General features: G+C 42.2%; 1 protein-coding gene across 2 annotated transcripts in view; it reads right to left on the reverse strand.

Annotated features, from left to right (window-relative positions):
* Positions 1 to 272: 272 nt before the first annotated feature.
* Positions 273 to 20,765, reverse strand: part of dnah7 (dynein, axonemal, heavy chain 7) — an 86,492-nt gene continuing 65,999 nt past the window's right edge. For both annotated transcript variants that reach the window (XM_027152463.2, XM_027152462.2), the window contains exons 50-65: positions 18,634 to 18,767; positions 17,581 to 17,916; positions 16,822 to 16,948; positions 15,549 to 15,743; positions 15,269 to 15,361; positions 14,976 to 15,152; positions 14,497 to 14,658; positions 13,919 to 14,119; positions 13,636 to 13,797; positions 11,494 to 11,679; positions 10,788 to 10,925; positions 10,108 to 10,338; positions 7,385 to 7,537; positions 5,060 to 5,237; positions 3,658 to 3,761; positions 273 to 1,703 (exon numbers count right to left, since the gene is read on the reverse strand). In XM_027152463.2, the coding sequence (XP_027008264.2) occupies positions 1,497 to 1,703; positions 3,658 to 3,761; positions 5,060 to 5,237; positions 7,385 to 7,537; positions 10,108 to 10,338; positions 10,788 to 10,925; positions 11,494 to 11,679; positions 13,636 to 13,797; positions 13,919 to 14,119; positions 14,497 to 14,658; positions 14,976 to 15,152; positions 15,269 to 15,361; positions 15,549 to 15,743; positions 16,822 to 16,948; positions 17,581 to 17,916; positions 18,634 to 18,767 (2,784 nt within the window). In that variant the 3' untranslated portion in view covers positions 273 to 1,496. The remainder of the gene's footprint in view (positions 1,704 to 3,657; positions 3,762 to 5,059; positions 5,238 to 7,384; positions 7,538 to 10,107; positions 10,339 to 10,787; positions 10,926 to 11,493; positions 11,680 to 13,635; positions 13,798 to 13,918; positions 14,120 to 14,496; positions 14,659 to 14,975; positions 15,153 to 15,268; positions 15,362 to 15,548; positions 15,744 to 16,821; positions 16,949 to 17,580; positions 17,917 to 18,633; positions 18,768 to 20,765) is intronic.

Here is a 20,765-nt window from a genome sequence, read left to right on the forward strand (position 1 = left end):
CGTGTCTATAAAGCCTGGGTGTCTAAATGTCTCCGTCACCTGTTAGTCTTAATGATGTTGCTCTGTCTAGAAATAAAGGTCCACCAACAGCTCTTTTTTTTGTGTTCGAGCGTGTAGCCTGACGTGCCTAATAAACGGTTTTAAAGCCAGCTGCAAGATCTGAAGTAATAAAGATACAGTTTGCCAATTAAAAAAGAAATAAAGAAATAAAAAATAACGAGACTGAAAATAAAAGCTGTCAATTGAAGAATCTGCAAGATACAACTGCAAGCCAGACTTGAGTAATGTTTATAGAATAGATCATTTACATTAAAAGGCTTTGGGATTGAGAACAGTGTGATTGAACAGTATAAAGGTGAACATTCTAAATTGTGGGCTGTAAACACAAACAGTACTGACCTAAAACAAAAAAAAACAAAACACCGTCATTAAAATCTGCTACTTCAATGATATTTTTAAGTTTATTGAACGACGTTCATCGACGTCACGACGTTCGGCATCTTGCGTACGCTACCAGAAAAATCTTTCCGATATGATTGACCCTTGTGCGTGACTGGATTCAAGTGAGGAAACTTGTAAGTATATGTTTTTTAATCTGCCTTCTGATTTACTAATAATAATAACTATAGGTATATAGTCTTGTTTTTTTGTTTTTTTAACCGGTAACGTGCAAAGCTCGATAAGCGCGTCCTCAGTGCTGCGCGCACATACGCCGCTAACACCATTGCATTATTTAATTACCACTCACTAGCTTAGCGTTAGTCAATGGCAGTCGTACTGTTTTAAAAAGTTTATTTGTTGGGTTTGTTAAGCGCCCTCATCATCAAATTTGTGGTTTTATGCTTCCGTGCAACTATTCATAAACTTGGTTAGCTGTAACTTTTATACACGGTTAACTATAGGCTAATGACGTAAAGTTAACAAGATATTGGAAATGAAGTGATGAAACTAGGGAATTGAGTGAAACTTGTATTAACCTCTACACATGTTCTTGAATTCAAGGCTGAAGTGGATGCAGAGTCTCCTCAAGATTCCCAAATCATAAACGTGAGCTTGGTATGTATAGCCAACATCCGTCGCATCACGTACATCAATCTTACGCTAATCAGTGTGTGCATTTATTTATTTACTTTTTTTTTCTGAGCTAATAAATTTATTAGCTTACAGGTTATTCAGAAGTGCATCATTTGAGTTTTTGAGTTTTATTTATACAGGGAGTATTTACTCAAAAACCAATGATTGAATACATAAATACATAGTAAGAATATTGAATACATAGTAAGAGAATTCAAAGCATAAAAACATTACATCTGCTCAACAAAACTTAAGTACAGTAAACTTAAATATTTATACAAAAGGAAATAAAATGTAAGTTTAATGTATTTGTAATTTAAAAAAAAAACTAATTTTATGTTTCCACAAACATTTCGAGTGCTCTGAAAGTGTCGGGTTTTACGGTCAGAGGCTGAAAGATGCCACCTTGATGATCTGCTGCTTTATGCGTTCAGTTGGCAGAGCAGAGCAACGCCGCGGCGAATCCAGTGATCAGGCGTCACGTCCGAGTCGAGGGTCATGGCGATGACGTAGTTGGTGGAGTGGCCTGTTGTGGACAACGTGCCTCGTCTCTCGCTCGTCTTATACACGGGCGCAAGGTAGCACAAGCGCTCGGGGATGTCCTGCCTCTTCATGGGCATGAGCCAAATCTACAACAGGGCATGTTAAAGAGAAGTGTGTCATTACATATCTCAATCAGACAACGTGCTCCTCTGTTTCAGACCTTACACACTACTGACTTTCACCTGAACTCAAGCACATGAAGAAAATAAAATGAATACTCGCTGGTTAGGATTAAAGGAGCGGTGCACGATGTTTGAGAAACGCTTCAGAAAACCGAGTCGGGCCGACTAACAAAACAAACGTGTAGCCAATGAGCAGAAAGGAGCGTGTCTTGTCAATATGCAGCGGAGAGAGTGTTCAGTGCGTATGTGTATTAACAGAAAGCGATTGAAACATTGACATGGCGGATCCCTGCCGTTACCTCTGCCTCGGGTTCTAGGTGTTGAACGTCGTCTTCTGCGTTAAACGGAGCTAAACCTTTCACAGTACAACACACAGTACTACAAAAACACATTTGTATTACTCATTGAGTTAATTTACTGATAAAAATACCCACTCGGCCAGCTGCCCCAGCAGGTTCTGCCGTAATAGTTGCCTGGGTTATGTAGGTATGTGTGGGGCGGAGCTATCAAAACAGGAGTGACACCCATTTGGTTTAGGGGTGTGTTTGTTTTGGTGATTTCAAATGTCAACATTGGCTTTCAAACATCGTACACCGCACATTTAAGGTTAACCATTAATAACAATAATAAAAGTAATTCAAATTTTAGCGTTCTTAAATAGCAACTCGTGCGTATTTCAGTGAGGGAGGGAATCAGAATTATGCGTTTAGAAAGAACCGTTACGGGGCTGTAGATTTTACTTGACACGATTCACATCTGCAATATTCATGGAGTATTTTGTATAAATATGTAACTGGAACGTCTTGCAATCAGTGTTGAACAAAGACAGAGTGAACTTTTTCTTTCTTTCTTTCTTGAGTTGAAATTGCTTTCCGCTTTTCAGAAGCCCCATGATAACGCGCAGCAAGACAAAAGCTCACAGTGTGCGTTTTGTCTCCTGGGTCACAGCAGCTATAATTAATCATTCGGAATACTCGCAGTAGCAAAGGCTTTTGGGTATTGTGCGGAGATGAAAAGCGCTGCCTCCCAGGAGCCGAGCCACAGAACGTCTGGAGGAGCTCGGTTCTTCTCCCACGTGTGCTTGTGTTTGTATTTTCAGTTCACTGGAAACTCTGTGTTTACGAGACTTTGCTGAGAAAGTTGCACATCCGACCGGAGTTAACGCGACGGAAATAGGAGCTGGTCAATGAAGGTGTTCGAATATCAACAGGCTCCCGTGTGTGGAGGAGGAAAAAACAAACCATGAATTTACAGCTGGCTCGTTTTGTAAGATTAAAAAGGATTCGGTCTCCGCACGGCCAAGATAAAGTTCTCCTGCATGAAGGGGAAATGTCGATCAAATGATCAACCATCGTAAAGTAGGCCATGGTAATAAAAGCGCCATGTATTGAGACGCTGCGCTAACGTCCTCTGGGACTGACTCAGGAGATGCAACCTAAATATATAGAGATTTTTTTTTTCTTAGATTTTGATGGAGAAATAAATTATACACGTCCATTAACTTTTCCAGCTTAAATATCTGATCCGTAAGGTTAGATCAGCGTCTGTGACTCCTGCTTTATTGACGTCTCGTCTCCGCATCTCAGCTTCGTCAGTGCGGGTTAGGTAGCGAGGGTAATTTATTAAGTAACGCTAGCAATACTAACGATCAACTACGAACAAACATCCAATTATGCATAAGCATAGGTATAAACATCTATATGAAGCAGCCTTGACCTTTCTGCAAGAAGTTGATGAGTATAGAAGAAGAACAGCAGCGCGACGGCCGCATTTAAATATTTTCCCCCTGTTAATTAACTTGCATAACCCGTCAGGTGTCATTACACACTATGTCAATTCGCAGTGTGTAACCAAACCCGGAGGGATATAAATAAGCAAAGGAATTAAATAATAAATAAGGAAAATTATGAATAATTACCACTGGCATGGTGTCGTGGAGGACCTTAGGGTACGACTCTGCCAACAGCTTCTTTTCTCTATCCCAGCGAGCCCCGTCCAGGAACAAACCACGGATGTAGACGCCTGCCAGGGAAGAGGGGAGACATCATGGGTTACATAAACACCTGCAGCCATGAAGTGCAAATAGGCTAGGTCTCTCTCGCTCTCTCTCTCTCTCGCTCTTTCTTTCTTACACACACATTTACACTTTCATCATTTTACAAACCCTGAGTTTAGCCTGAAGAAGAAGTAGCAGCAGCCCTTGGGTAGATATTAAGGAGTCTAAAATTTTGGTAAACACTAGTGCATACACACCCACACACACCAGCTGTCAATCTGTGTGTGAGTGTGTGTCCCTGTCTGCGTGCAACCCCCTGAGGAACAAGAGCTTCATCACATGCTGATGAACGAGCGACAGGGGTCTGATGTAAAAGAGCGAGGTAATGTTGACTCTGATTGATAGCCTGTGGGCACGGCAAGGGGTTAATGCATCCTCTCTCCTCCTGTCACCCTCTTTCCTTCCATCCCTCACCTCTTCTCGTCTGTTCTGTCATGTTCACTCAGGTTTTAGCTTTCCTTCCTTCATTTTCTTTTTTTTCCTCTGCGTATGTATCAACGTATAGCTCTGTTTGTCTCCATCCGTCTATCCGTATACACAACGCAGTCTAGTGCATCCGGTCATTTCTTTCCCTGTATGCGTCCCACCTTACTACCCGATTTAAACGGAACACCTTTATAACCGCAGCTCGGTGCATGGAAATACGCAGATGCCAGGTCAAGAGCGTTAACGAATGTTCACGTCATTCATCAGAACCGGTGGAAGCATGCGGTCTCATAGTGACCGTCTCGGTGAGAAACCGCTGTTCAGCTAATCAATTTTCACACCAGAGTCGTGATATATTTTCATTGTGTGGCAGATCTGTGTGCAAAAACACCTCGATGATTGGCAAGGTACGAGGAGAATGTCTAGACTTCTTCCATCTGGCAGAAGGCTATTGTAACTTGTATTCGTTCTTTAAAACAACCGTGAGCACAAAGCATGAGATCACATTGTTGGTGACCATGTTTGTGCCCACAAGTTTGCATCTTATACCAGCTACTCCTGCATGGTACACAAACGACCGCTTCTACTAACATCCCAAGCACTACAGTGGCCTTTACAGGCACCGGCTCTGAATCCAACACAGCATGTAGTAGAATGTATGATTCAAGGCATAAATCTAGAGCAATTCTATCAACCTTCACCAGAGTCCCAAAGGAAAGTTTCCTACACCTTGGGAAATCCATGCTGAAGAGAATATAAGCTGTTCTGAGGGGGGAAAAAGCGGGTCTAAGCGCTACGGTGTTCCTGCTAAACAGCTCTCTGCTACTGTCTGTCTCACCGTCGTCAGGCGGCACCGTGTACTCTATTTCGTCCATGACGTAGAAGTCGAAGGAGAGCAGGTCGATGGGGATGGCATGTTTGCGAGCGTAGTTCTGCTGTGCACCGGTCAGGAAAGCCTGCGTGAAGAAGAAGCCTGACATCCAGAAGACGGCCGGAATGCCGACGTCGTACCAGTCCTGCGCAAAGAAAACAAACGGTTACGCCGTGCATGATGATCACAGATATCTCAAGCCATGATACAATTCTATTACGACCAGATAAAAGCACCTTCATGAACCCACTGGAGTGAGTTAAAATACTTTACAGCGTGTTAAAAGCATAGTGATAGGTCAGTGGTGCGTGTGTGGACGTGCGAACACGGCAAAACAGTGTGGGTGTGACTGGGGGAAGAAACCTGCATCTTATTTCCAACCAAATGAAAGACTCTACAGTAAAAGTTGGTTTTATAATCCGTGTAGTGGCACAGCATGAAGTCGGAGGTTAAAGCCTGTGTGAACGCTAATAAGTCGTTTACAGGAATGTGCTAATCTACACATTACACCAAACATCAAGAAGCTTACTACCGTACAGACGTGATTACACAGGATTATGATTAGAGCACAACTATTTGAATCAGATGGTGACCATGTGACTCGCTCCACACACCCCACACACACCCCCAACCCCAGCTCTTACTGTACGCTGGAATTCTTTCTGTTTCAGCCAGTGTTGGGTGTTTTTTTTTTGTGACCACAACGACGTTACAGCATCAGGAAGTGTGAGGTCATTGTGAGTAATGAGTATTCTGCTCACAGTGCATTTTCCTTATTAATTATAGAGCAGTATGACTGAGATCATTAGAACATCATCTGATGTGGTTGTTGGGTAAATATGACTCGGGTGGAAGTGGACGGTCACCGACACCAGACCTTTTTAAACCCGTTGTAATATTCTACACAATGGAAATAGAATTTTAAAAATGAGATTATGTTCATAGGGAGTCGTATACAGGTCTGTTTTATTCACTCGAATGTGTCAGTTTAATGAAAGCTCATTAGTAGGACATGGTTTTTAATCACACGGTAAGAAATTTGTACGTGTTTAAGGTTAAGCACTGCTTGACTTAGCGTTCCTCATCAGAGGCACCCTAGAAACCTTAAAGCATTCATTCATTCATTCATTCATTTTCTACCGCTTATCCGAACTTCTCGGGTCACGGGGAGCCTGTGCCTATCTCAGGCGTCATCGGGCATCGAGGCAGGATACACCCTGGACAGATCGCCAACCCATCACAGGGCACACACACACCCTCATTCACTCACACACTACGGACAATTTTCCAGAGATGCCAATCAACCTACCATGCATGTCTTTGGACCGGGGGAGGAAACCCGAGTACCCGGAGGAAACCCCCGAGGCACGGGGAGAACATGCAAAATCCACACACACAAGGCGGAGGCGGGAATCGAACCCCCAACCCTGGAGGTGTGAGGCGAACATGCTAACCACTAAGCCACCGTGCCCGCCCCAAAGCAGAAAGCAGTAATTTCTGATTTTTGTCTTCACAAGTGTTCGTGACGGAACGACGCGCACTATACGAGCGCTCACTTCTGCACGAGCGTCAGACTTTTAAATAGGGGATGTAGATAATTACGAGAAAATGAGCAGATTTACTGTGTTACTAATTACTCGTTCACTCTATATGAGCGTGATGGTGCAACAGCTGGAGGCAGTGGAATGTTGTGTGGGTTTGGGTTAATCCTGATCATACAAAACTACTGCTTTTTTTTTTTTTACAAGTTGAAGGGGGAAAAAAAAGAAAGGGAGTGAAACGAGCTACTGGTTGTAATGAAGATTAGCCAACACTTGTACTTCATGTTAATGAACTGATGAACACACCGAGATGGCTTGGATTGAAGTCTTTACAAAGGTTCAGAGGAATGATTGTTTGACCAAGCTGTCTGATTTAGATTGGAAAAATAAGAGGATATAAAGAATAAGAAACACCATGTGAAGCCTTTTCTGTGTATCGTACCACCTAGAAACTTCTAGAGGATACCGAATTTCTCATTAAGCCACTGAAATTCCTTGAAACTTGATTTAAACAGTTAAGATACACAGTTATTAGCATAATTACACTGTTAACTTCAACGTCGGATCCGCAAACCTGTCTTTTCTCCAGATTCGTCTGTTGTCAGATTTCCTTTTCTGTCTGATAATCGCAGTGTTCTACTGCCCCCTTGAGGCACAAATAATACTCCACCGCTGTCCATCCGTCTTAACAAACACAAACATGCAGCTGTTGTAGAGTTCAGGTCCATCACATGTCTCAGCCTGAGCTCACCTGTAAGAATTTGAGCCTCTCCAGGAAGTCGTGGACGTATCCTCCGAGAGGTTTGAGGCTCGGGTATGACTTTTTCATCCACATTCCTGGGACACGGCCTTTCAGGATGCTCGTCACTACTTCCTCCAACTCGGCCGACATCACCACCAGACCCTGCGGTGCAGACGGGAAAACAGGTAAAGATTTGGCACATGATGTATAAACACAAACAGAAATTGCTTTTTAAAAAAAAAAACATACTTTGAGGTTTTTAAGGAAATTATGGAAATGATGTCATCTTTTATTTATTCCAAACTTGATATCTTACCCAAAAAGATGAACAACACCTTTTTGGGATTTCTCCTTTGCTTCGAGCCTGATGCTGCTCAGGACCACCGTATGTGAAGTTCTGTTAAAATGCATTATATGCTAAAACTATCTGGACACTGAACATCACACCCTTCTCTTCTTTCCACTAGATGTTGGAGCGAGAGCCTCCAAAACTCATCTAAAGTTTCTCTAAGGTTCTGCAGAAACTCTAAAGCTCTTCTATGTTCCCTCAATCCCCCCAAAAGCTTTCTTAAGGTTTCTCTAAGGTTCCTCAAAGCCCCCAAATCTAATCTAGGGTTTCTCTAAGGTTCCTCAGAGCTCTGCAAGTGTCTCTAGGTTCTATGGGAAACCGATAGAACCTAGAGACACTTGGAAAGCTCTGAGGAACCTTAGAGAAACCTTGAACCTTAAAGACATGCTGAAGGGGAACTGTAACAAAATTGCATGCTTATTTAACCTAATTGATTAATTCAATATTATTCGCTTTTAAATCTTCTATTCTTCTAGCACATCAGGATATTTACTGTAAAACCTGAGAGCTACTCTGACTTTCTTTGTTCCTTACAGCTAAGCACCAGTCGCTTTGGCATGAAACGTTTTAAACATACTGAATCTCGGTCTGTAAACGTAACAAGGCTCGAGCCTCATGATAGTAAAAAGGTTGATTGATAATAAGAGAAGGTCTTCTAATTCGAAATAATTTTTTAATTCTCCATTTTTTTTTGTGGATTCAGGAATTTCTATATTTGTGTTTTATTTTATCCATGAATAAGGTATTTGCAAACAAGTGAAGTGAACTGAATTAATTAGACTCATGAGAGATTCCACTTGGCAGGGAAGTGAGGTGGTATTGAGAAGCTGTCAGTAAAAAAGAGCAGAGTTTGTACTTGTTTGAGATAAAACTGTGCCTGAAGTTGTATTGTATTCAAACCGCCTGCTGAAATGCCACATGTGCAGGAGCCGTGTAAATCTCCCATACCGCTCGGAGTAACGGCGTTTTAAAAACTGAACTTTAGCCGACTGTCTCCGTGTTCTCCTTCAGCCAAAATGTAATCTAACAAGAGCTCGTATTGTGAGGCTCTTGTACGAACAGAAGCTTGTACGACTGAAGAACGAACGCCTCTTCGTCTTCTCCGGAGGACGCGGAGTTAACGAAGGCGGGAGAAAGCGGCGATGTGGATTAGAAGGAGAAGAATGAAATGGGGAATCAAGAGGCTAAAAAAAAATCATGGAAAAAAAGCAGGGACCCTGGGGAAGGTGGGAGTTCAAGCGGGGAGTTGGAGAAGATGAAGGGGATTATATTAGGGTTAGATTAAGGGATTAGGGGCCGCAGGGTGTGTTCACTAGTGCCACTCATGAAGAGAAGAGGACAGCGTTAACCAGGATTGGAGCTGTCAAGAAAACAGCAGGAGGAGATCCAGTACAGGTACAGAATCTTCAGAGCCAGGCATGTGAGCAAAAAAACATGACACAAACATTACAACACAGCATTTCTTTCAAATAAAAATGTTTAGCATTCCTAATGCTTCCTAATATCGGCTTGATGGATGGGGAAGGAGAAGGTGAAGCGGATGGAAAGCTCGAGTACAACATTTATAGGACATCTGTTTCTTTAGTTCATTTTAATCTGAAGGTGGAAGCAAAGAAAAGAATCAAAACCGATTTCATATCCACGGTTGGTTAAAGTAACGAACAAAGAATTGCAGCTTTTTCCCTGTACACAGGATTAGCTTTATTAACCGCAGATCTCAACCCGAGTGTTTATCGCATCTCTGCAGCTTTAACTCAATGCCGACCTTCCTGCATCTCCAAAACCATCACAAGCAAACCAATGACACCTATACAGACCTTATCGTGAGGTTCTTTTATGGTTCCTAAGATGCTCCAAAGTTCAGCGACTCAAGAGAACCTCTTATGTTTGTCAGGGATACTTAAGCTCCTCTAGAGTTTGTTTCAGGCTCTGCAGAGCCTTCAAAGCTCATATACCATTTCTGTAAGGTTCTGCAGAAACTCTTAAGCTTTTTTAAGCTTCCTAAAAGCCCCCAGAGTCTTCAAAGCTTGCCCAAGGTTTCTCGAAGGTTCTGCAGAACCAACAAAGCTCATCTGCGATTTCTCCAATGTTCTGCAGAGCCACCAAAGCTTGTCTGAAATTTCACAAAGTTACCAGAGAGACTCTCCTGTAAAGTTTCTTTTGAGGTGCATAAAGACCTCCACAGCTCATCTAAGCTTTCTCTAAGATTCCTTTGAGCCTCTAAAGTACCTACCTATAAGGTTTCTCTAAGGTTCCTCAGAGCTTCCCAGGCCCGTCTAAGGTTTCTCTAAGGTTCCTCTAACCCTCCAAAATATCCCTAAGATTTATCTAAGGTTTCTCAAAGCCTCTAAGGCTCCTGTAAACATGTCTGTATGGTTCTGACCTTGATGGCCTTCTGGATGTTGATACATGAGTCACGGATGGTCTGCAGCAGCTTGTTGAAGCGGCCCATCTCCTGCACCAGCACCGTGTTCATGCTCTGCTTGTAACTGGTGGGGTACTTGCGCATGGCTGCCTCCGTGTCAAAGTCCGGCGGCAGTTTGCTCAAAACGTCCGCCGCCACCTCGTACACCATGTCGTCGGAGGATTTAGCGTCGCCACCTGACATGCGAGACTGGAGGAAAGAGATGAAGGTGAATAGCTGGAGGTACAAGATGCAGGCATACAGATGAACAAGCAATAACTTGTCAAAGATACGCAGGGTCTCGGTCCATCGTCTCTAAACCCATATCCCATAGCGTGCTAGTTACAGCCAAATTGGATCATTAGCAAGCAGCACATAGGAGCCCTTTTCCATTAGTTACGTAAAAACAAGGACAGATTTGAAGACACCGTTTAACAAAGTGGGGAAAGTAATGTTTCATTAATAAAGCATTTACCCTGTCATCCAATGAAGGATGAATAAAGGCCATTACGCGGGAAACTGAACTGATAAACACAGCACCGTCTCTTACACTCAGTTTTATTACTCTTTTATTATTTACACTGATGGCACGTGCACACTTTACATTCGCCCTCGTGTTAAGTCCGAATGCTGCGATTGCAGTCTGTTCGCCATCAAACCTGAGTGAGCAGGATGCTGTCGAACAGGAGCTGCGTCTCCACCTGGTCCTTGGTGATGTCAGCGTTGGCGTTCATGCCGAAGATTTCTGGCGATGGGTACAGTGGGAGTGATTTGGTGTACTCCACCAAGCCATTATGCTGTGAAAGAAACGAGACACACTTCCTGACGCAGGCATCCAGAAAGCGGAGACGCTAAATAACAACGGCGCACTTAAAGCACGCCACCCACGAGATCGCTGACATTTATAATAATGACTATGCAAATCAACGTTCATGAATAAAAGATTTCAGCAGAAAATGGCAAATAAACCCGAGCGTAGATTATACATGTGCTCGCAAATAAATTAGGCAGCGGCCACTGGTGGCATCCCACCGCGCACAGTTATTGAACTCTGAGCTCGTTATGATTTTCAGAACTTTATGGAATAAAAAAAAAAAAAAACAGTGGGCAAGTGAATCAGAAATGATGCATTTTGCATTGCGTGGGTGAGTTACATCTCTTACTCATTTGATCATTAAGTTCTGATGATAAGTTATTTGGAGTGTGAACACTGAATGGAAAAAAAAAAACACTCAATTCTGCAGAAGATCGAGTGCAAGAAAAATTTAATTGTCCGTTTATTTCTTTACGTGGTCTGACGTGTGTGTGTGTGTGTGTGTGTGTGTGTGTGTGTGTGTGTGTGTGTGTGTGTGTGTGTGTCCTTACATCCGCTTCAGATGGTGAATAGTAAATCCCACTTGGGTCGAACTTGTACTCTGGATCATCGACGATCTTATTGTCGTAGAAGATGGAGAGGATGGTGCGGAGGGTCCGGCGGTCCCAGTCATCTGTAACACGTCCTCCATAGTTACACTCTCCTGTCATGTAGCGCAGAGCTTCGAATGGCACTTCCTAGGAGAAATAAATATATAACAGAACTTATAGAGTCTGGACTTCTAGAGGTCTTCACGGGTCCACTAGGATCCGAAAAACCGAGGCCCGACCCGAGACCTGAGCGGGTTCGGGTCTAAAAGTTTCACGTGTGCCTCGGACATGGGTCGGGTCTAATAATAGTGGCATCGGGTCTCGGGTAATTTAAAATGAATGTGTTTTTACGCAACATTCGGGTCCAGTCGGGTTAAAAAAAAATTGCCGTTGGGTCGGACTCGGGTAACTTTTTCGGGTTTGTCTCGGGTCGGGTTTTTATTAAAAATAAATAAATAAATTGTGCATGTCGGGTTCGGGTAAAAAGTGCCTTTTTTTTAGACCCGAGAAGACCTCTACTCTGAAGAGTTTGGCTTGGGGGTGGTGTTTTGTTTTTTTTTGGTCCTTCTAAATTGGGTCCATCAAGGTACAATTAATCATTTAGCATATTAACGTAAACCACACAAACCAACCTTAGTACTATTATTTCATATCGTTTTTGTTGATCTGCCTCTAATCGAGATTGACCCATGATATAAATGAGATTACATTCGAATGTAACACCAAGCATAAATAACAGTTTTTTGCTACAGTAAATTTATGCGTTTTAGGATTTGCAATGAAACTATTTTTTGTAATTAGACAGCTGTGCCGTTAAGCTGTTTACGTTCGGCAGCGCTGGTGGCTTAGGGATGAGCAGATGAGCCATGAGAACAGAGTGATATCACGTCCTGAGTGTGAGACAGTTAAATATACAGACAGGTGACAAATTGAAAGATGATGTTCTTGTAAAGTGTATATATATATAAAAAAAGAACAACTGTTAGAACACTATGTTCCCAAAAGATCTTCCTTCAGCTGCTGTTTTGATGATGATGATGATGATGGATGGTGGACCGATTTGTTTAACACTTTCGGTCCAAAATCTCACACAAGTGTGTGATCGCCTTAGGATACGAGCCCTGTGAATGGGAGAGGATCCATCCTGGACAAGACATTTCCCATCTCCCATTAGGCCACTGGTTTAGACCTGTCTGTGTCCAGATTGTCTGTCTGTTTCCTAGTTACTATACTTTCAACGTTGAAGTTTTTTTTTTTTTCGCTGACTAGTAATCAAACCTGTTTTTTAACCAGAAAATCAAATCAAGATGAGAGCTAAAAAAAAAAGAAGAAGGGGGTGTGGCTTCTAGGGGGTTATTTAATATTGTCTTTAAAGCAGCTCAGACATTGTCCGTCATTCATGTTTAAATGTTATCTTTGACTTGGGATAAACGGAAAGATTTTATTGTAATAATACTCGACTCAGACTTTTGGGCTCAGACTCTTTTGTACATTCAGCATATAAAAAAAAGAAAAAAGCCCAGATTAATGGCAGCATCTCACTTCCTCCTTTAACTTTACTGTCTCATTCGATTAGGAAAAAAGTATTAACCTATGCTGCTGTCTCATTTTTACACCAAAAGACCCTTGTGCTGTGCTGCCACGTGTCAGTTGGCAAGTTCGGCACACTTCGCAGGGGTTTCAGCAATGAAAAGGTGGAGCCGGCGACGCTCGGATCGTGACATTTCCTGCTGAAATTTCCCTTGCTAATGTCACGGAGGAAATGTCAGCGAATTTTTTGTTTTTTTCCAGGGGGTTCTTGATCAGTTTATGCAGAGTGCTTGTTTTGAAAGGCATAGTGAGAGTAGCGTGGAGGGCGCCTCTGAAGCTGTGGAAATGTCAAGGTGTTTTTTTTTTCTTTTTTTTTTCTCCATGCTTCTTCAGAGGGACTTATGAAAGGATTGGCGGGGTGCGTGAAAATGAAGTCAGAGACACAGAGTGATTGTGTTAAGAGCGCATGCGATAGAGTGCAGGCGGGTGAGAATTGGTCGATGTAGGCATGAAAAGAGGAGTCGAAGTGGATGGAGTGTGTGTGTAAGTGTGTGTGTGTGTGTGTTTCCTCACTTCATATTGCTCCAAGAACATATGCAGCTGTTGGACAGAGATGCGCAAGTCAGTTTCGTTGAACTCGTAGGGGATGTTCCAGCCCAGTGGACCGAACTTCCTTCGCTCTTGGGTGAGAGCATGAAAGAAACACAGGCCATAAAGGAGCTTCTTGAACACAACCTAAAACACACACACACACACACACACACATCATTTAACTATTTATCACATACTTCCTCAGTCACTACCCCAGATTTTCTCCTTCAGCCTATCTAAGTTTTTGCCATAACTCCTGACTCACTGGCTTCGAAGAACTGTTGAAGAACTCCATGTCTGAGATGGGGTTCATCGAAAGGGAACCGACGATGTTGGAACGCAAGCCCTTGGGGGCCTCGTTTGTCATCTTGACACCGTTCTGAAGGACAGCCACAGGGAAGTTAGGTGACGGGTAACTGGTTAGCCACAGACGGAAGTCGGGATGAGTGGTGTCTGGGTTGAGCTCCTGGAGGACAATAAAGTCAAAAGAAACTCATCAACGGCTCTGTGATTTATTACCTAAAAAATAGTTAAGAATGTTGAAAATGCAGATAATTCAAAAGCTTTGAGGTCATGCAAATCTTCGTGTGCTCTTTATTATGAGAGTTATTTATCCGTACAGTATATACAGGTTCTGTTATGAAGTTCCTGCTAAATACCACCACTAGTAGCAGAATGTATTGAAACCAGTACTTTTTGCTAATTAACACTACAAACTCTAATCACCAATTTCTAGTTTCTGGGCAAATATATTTATCATTATTATATACAGGGAAAAAGCTGCAATTATATATTTTGTCACACTCTTTTTTTTTTTTTTTTTCTCCTATACTAATCCTGTACCTCGCAGACCCGTTCCAGTATGGGCATCCAGGATGTCGCCAGGTGGCAGTTCTGCAGCACCACCCAGGTGCCTTCCTTCAATCCTTCCTCAATCATATTCATGGCAATGGGTCCCTGGCCTTGACCCAGTGACAGAGAGGTCAGCTTGTTCCCTGTGAAGCCCTGTGAGTGACACATAAAGGTACGTTGTTTAGTCTTACTGTGACCCTATCGAAGGTGACACGACTAAGTCATGAGTTATCATCCAAAAGTGGAACATTTTCCTATAACACTAGTAACAATTATAGTATACGTTTTTTCCCCCTATTATTACACTGTTTAATATATAAATGAAAGCTATTTTGTTATTATTAGCCATTTATTGCTGTGGAATGAAGTTACACGGCTGAATCCGATTTAAGAATCAGATTTAAGAATTCAACCAGTTTAAAAAAGCGGTTGAAGTTAGTCGACGAACTGAAGTGTTTAACGTCTTTAACCTTCTCGTCGCCAAACTTCATCAGAGCTGCCATAGGGTCTGAGCCTGGTGAGAGGATGAAGATGAGAGGAGCGCAGCAATGACTGTCTCCAAAAGCATTCCCCAGGTTAAAGGGGGGCACCTCGATAAATCTGGTTCCCAAGCTGTTTGACACAAACTCCTGCACCATTGGAACGATCTGAAGGAGGACAAGGAGCGAAAAAAAGAGCATGTACAGATTAAGAGGTTTGGTACTCATAACAACGTCTATGGCACTCTGTGTTAAGAGACTGAAGATGCGTTCGATTCTTTCACCTTGTCTGGTCTCAGGCAGCGTATGAGCAACATTCTCTGAAATTGTCCCAGTTTCTCCTGCCACACTCCAGGAAAAGTTGTGTGATGAGGATCCTAGGTAATACACACACATTTACACACTCGGATCTTGGATACACTAAAATTTCCGTGCTTTAACAAACTGACACGGCCGTCTTGCATGCTGTTGCTTCAGGTCCGATAACAAAACTAATATCTCCTCTATTTTCTCCTTCCATTTATTTCTATGCTACTTTGGCATGTTATGAGCCATTAAACACACCTTGCTGTCGTACACTTCTTTCCAGCTGTCTTTGAGGAGTGACAGGTCGTCGCGTAGGCCCTTGAAGCACTCCAGCTCCCCCAAGCGGCAGATCTCATCCCAGGATTTCTTGGGCAGCCACGTGCAGGGATTGGCGTAAGGGTTATCCAGACCCACGCCACCCGTCAGCAGAAAACGCCACTCGTTCTCGTCAATCTACACGATGAAGAAACCCAAAGTGGGATTATAAACAGTTTATAGAATTCAAAATCGAGATTATATCAGATTACATGTCTTTCAAGAGGATTCTCATATTCTCAAGTTGCACACCGAACATGTTTACTGGTCTTGACAAATAATTAACATGTGATCTTTAGTTGAGTCCCAGATTAATTGTGTAATGAAGTCCTTAGCGCAGTTTTGTACACGGTGCAGAGTTTCCAGCATTACCCATAATGCCATTCATCTAAATACATTTAGCAGACACTCTTATCTAGAGTGACTTACATTTTATTTCAAATTATACAACTGAGCAACTATGGGTTAAGGGCCTTGCTCAGGGGTCCAGTAGTGGTAGCCTGGTGGACCTGGGATTCGAACTAATGACCTTCTGATCAGTAATCCAACGCCTTAACCACTAGGCTACCACATCCCCATGTTGCTATACATGCTAGCAGGATTTAGCCTTTCATTTCTATTCCTATAGAGCGATGCAGCGGTGCTTTAGTCCACTTCGATTAGGTTCCAAAGCTCCAACTTTAATGTTGCTAATAGCCTGTAAGGTTGGGGATTTCTAACTAGCTGTGTTACTCTAACTCTGACATTTGCTGTCTCTGCTCCTTTTATATTGGATTTATCATTGAGCATGTTAAAAAAAAAAAAGTGGAAAGAAGCTCTTGTGTTTTTTTTTTTTATTATTATTCTAGCAAGCAAACAGTAAAATCAATATAACTTGGTTGACTGAAAGGATTCAGAGATCTAAGATCTCCGGATCATAAAACATTTAAAAAGATTCAAATAATCAGGCATCCCTTTCAACTTCTGCCTTCATCCTAGATCATGTAAAAATGGCAGGTTATTATTTTATGCCAAAGGTTTTTATTAGACTAGATATTATGTGTGCCATGAGAATAAGTGATTAGTTCTGTCTTCAGGTCAATATTGTGCATGTTATATTAACTGCGGTTACTTTCATGTTTATTTTATCCGTCGGCTCAGGAGACAGGCTGCACTGATACCATTTTGTGAACATTTTGTGCGTTATTCGACGTAGCTGTGGAAAGTCAGCACTCACAAGACTCTTGTGTTTAAGCAGGTTGATGTTGAGGCAGAAAGAGAAGAGCAGCTTGTCTTTCTCGAAGAGTGATCGGCATACGTTGACATACAGCGAGTAGGTGAAGTGGTCTTTGAGGATCTGCAATCTGTACACACACACACAAACACACGCATGCAAATAAGCATGGAAGTAAAAATAAACAATGAAAATTGTTTTATTTTATAAATTCTTACTTATACTAAACTAGTAAATAATGATCTTTATGTAAACCTGCATTGAATTTGTGTTAAGCTATCTGTCCATTCTAAATTCTTCAAATCCAAGTCGTTACGGACAAAAATAAAAAACATTAACTACTGATTTATTTTAACTCAACATTTTATATGTCGATCAAAGAACAATATCGTATATAATATGTTCCATTGTCGTTACGATCGAACGCATCAGGCTGTTATGCTATTTATGCCGGCTCCGCTTTTCTTTAACTCTGACGATAATGGACTGAGCTGTGGATTTATTTCGTGGATTTAATTGGAACTGAATTGATGTAGCGGATTGAGACGGCTGAGTGGTGATAATAACAGGGCAAACGTCTCGGTGGTTATTAAAAACTAGGAATTTTCAGAATCTGCTACAATACGTGATTCTTCGAAGTTTAAAATTGGTTGGTTAGTGCTCAGTTTTTGTGCAGCTTCTGTTCAACTTCAGGACAGTCAGGAATAACACAAAACATCATAACATAACATAATACAAAATTTCTATAAAGCATCTTCGCACCTCTCCTCCAGAACCTCACTCTTTTCCGAGTTGTCGATGGATAAGTTAAAGAGATTGATGAACCAGCCGAGCGAGTACTGGTACATGGGCTCGATGTTGGCCAGGTCAGCGATGGAGAAGAACAAGATGGCCGAGTGAACTGCGATGGGCGTGTAGCCCATACGCGTTTCATCGATCTTTTTCTCCATCACCTCAGCCACAGCCTGCTTCTCAGAGATTTCGTTGGCCAGCACTTTAGAGGAAGAGAGAATCTGGACAGCTGACTCGTCCTCCAAGATGTTCCCTTTAGACGCAGAGAGTACTTCTAGGATCTTGTCTTCAATCTCTTGAAGCTGTCTGCAGGACGAGGAAAGGATTATCAGGAATGTCTAGAAGCGAGACTCTTGGATTCGGTCAAGTCACCAAACGTCTTTTACAACGAACGAAAACATTTGTTGTGGTTTATCCGAATCGAGTGTCATTGGTTATATACGGAATAAATATAACAAGTCAGGGATGTGCTGTCATGGGAAAATAACCAATGATAATATGGTGTAATGCTCCCAGGTTGAATACATCTGATTCGTCTCGTCTGGTTTGTTTGTACTTTTAAGAACTTGCTAGATACACAGATAGAAAGATAAGCTCTATCCTTATTGGTTAAAGTGTAAATGGAGAATCACCTGCTTAGTGTTACAGGATAGTAGGATAGTATATAAAGCTTAAGGGAGAAATTGTGGGATTATTATCAGTTAAACAATTTAATCATTTATGAGTAATCCAATGTGGTTATTGCTTATTCCTGATGTATACATATAGCCTTGGGTATTATCTATATGGTCATTAGTGTGTCTATTAAACTATTAAGAGCACATTCTGTCTGTGTGCCTTAAATCTCCCCTGATTCTTCATCTCACATCATCTCACTTCTGGTGAAACTCCTTCAGAAAGATGTAGGACAAGTTGACTATCCTAAACTGTTCACTCGTAGAAACATCCAGACGATAACGTACCAAACTTGACACGATGTAATGATGGAACTAATGGGAAATAAATCTTATCTGTTTGTCATACCTCTTGTTTTTCGCTCCGTTCAGGATGAGTTCTTGTTTCTCCTCTTCTAGGTCTGGTCTCTCTCTGGCCACCACGATGCTAAGCAGCTGGTCTTGCATTCCTTCTGGCGTGATCATGAAGTTCAGAAGTGTTACCTAAAACCAACGGCACAAGACGATTCCTTATCAGACTGCATGCTCACGTGTGGTGTCTTTTAATACATATTCATGTCTCTGTTCTCCCTAAAGCATCCCTCAATATTTAGAATGCACGAGGCTGAGAGTTTAAAAAAAAAAAAAGTGTTTCCACAAAAATATATTTTTCTTAACTGGGAAGCATTTATTCATTCACAACAATTTTCGGTAACGGGTTTATTCTGGTCCGGGACATTATGGTCATAGAGGAAAATGGCAACTGATATAAAAAATGTCTATTTACAGACATTTAATTGTGCACCCCTGACCATCACAATCAAGTGCTTGTCGAACATCTCATTCCAGATTTATTCCTCCTTTCCTGTTCTAATACGCTCTACTCTTCTTAGGTGGCTTCCTACTAGATGTTGGAGCGCGGCTGTGGGGGGTCGTGCTCGTTCAGCTTCGAGCGCATTAGTGGGATCAGACACCGATGTTGTGATGTTGAGGACGTCCGTGTTTCCCGTTCGACCCGTAGGTGTTCGGTGGGGTTGAGTTAGAGTCAGGGCTCAGTGCAGACACACGAGTTCTCCAAACTCCAACCTTAACTTCCACACCACGTCTTCATGGAGCTCAGGGGTTATTTGTGCACAGCGGCGTTGTCGTGCTGGAACAAGGTTTGAGCCTCTTAACTCCAGGGAAACTGTACAGTCACAGCACACAGTGTGATGGTCAGGGGGTGCACATACTTTTGCGCATATACTTTCACGTATGGAAAACCGTGTAGCAGATATTACTTTAGAGTTTTCGACTTTATTGGATTTTAGCGAACATAGCAAAACGCATACTGTAGCAAACTGCAAATTTCTGACAAGTAGCATTTTATTTATTTATTCATTTATTTATTTTTATCTTTATTTTTTTATTTTGCAGCTGCCTGATTGTGTGCAATAGATTCCAGTTGTGGAAGCGAAGACGGTGCTTGACTTAATGCCTGTCGAGTGACATAATGCCACACACAAAGATCATGATTGACTCTTGTTCCAGGAGCGTTTTTCACTATAACAAGCCGATCAAATGCCTCGCTGTCACTTTGGCAGGGCCTTTAAAATGAGCCGGAATATTTAAAAGAGCATGTAAACAAAAAAACTGGGGCTGATGTAAAGAATCGTTTTGTCTTTGTGACTGTTTTTCTCTCATGCTGGAAAAGGAATAGTGCTCTAAAAATCTAAAATAAATTCAGTTGAATATACGATCCTGCGATTTTTGTAAGTTCTCGCACGCCTTCCGGCGCGGTGCCGAGAGGACACGTGACGCTTCGGCGCTACATAAGCCTTTCAATTTGGAAGGATGTTGATACTCACACGGTGTTTTCCAAAGATTCCTGAAGCACCTTTATTTAGAAATAGAAATCTTGCGTGTCTATGGGAACACTAGGGCACTGGGATGCGTATTTGAGCACGTCGGATATTCTAAGTCTTATTATTCATGACAGATGAAGACAGAGACAGCTCGCTGCATGAAATATCGCTGCATCTGTTTGCTAGGGAGAAGCTAATTCATTAGGGGTGCGTGCACGCACACACACACACGCGCACACACACATACCGCACACACACACACACCTGTTCCCTGCAGCTGTGTGTTGCTGCCTCAGATGGGAACACGCAGCATTATTGTAAAATAGATCAGCATGATCTTGCATGGGGCTTCATTACAAACGTCCAAAGCTAATGCCGTGCGTTACTTGTGTTTATCTACAACCATTTCTCATACTTATCCTCGTTCTGCTTTCTGCACGGTCCACTAGCGATATGAGCGAGCTGGAATTAATTCACGATTTTACCTGAGTATCTTAAAATAAACGGGTCAATCTTGGCTGCACCGATGGGCCGGAACATTACGACTGCATGCCCAGACATGCTGTTGGTGTGTGGTGTCTGTGGGTGTTTGAGGGGGCAAATAGCAGAACCTTTGCCTTAAGTTAATTTTAGCATTTGTACAGACTTTTGTCTTTAA

The sequence above is a fragment of the Tachysurus fulvidraco genome, chromosome 6 (assembly GCF_022655615.1).
Source record: "Tachysurus fulvidraco isolate hzauxx_2018 chromosome 6, HZAU_PFXX_2.0, whole genome shotgun sequence".
NCBI classification, from domain to species: domain Eukaryota; kingdom Metazoa; phylum Chordata; class Actinopteri; order Siluriformes; family Bagridae; genus Tachysurus; species Tachysurus fulvidraco.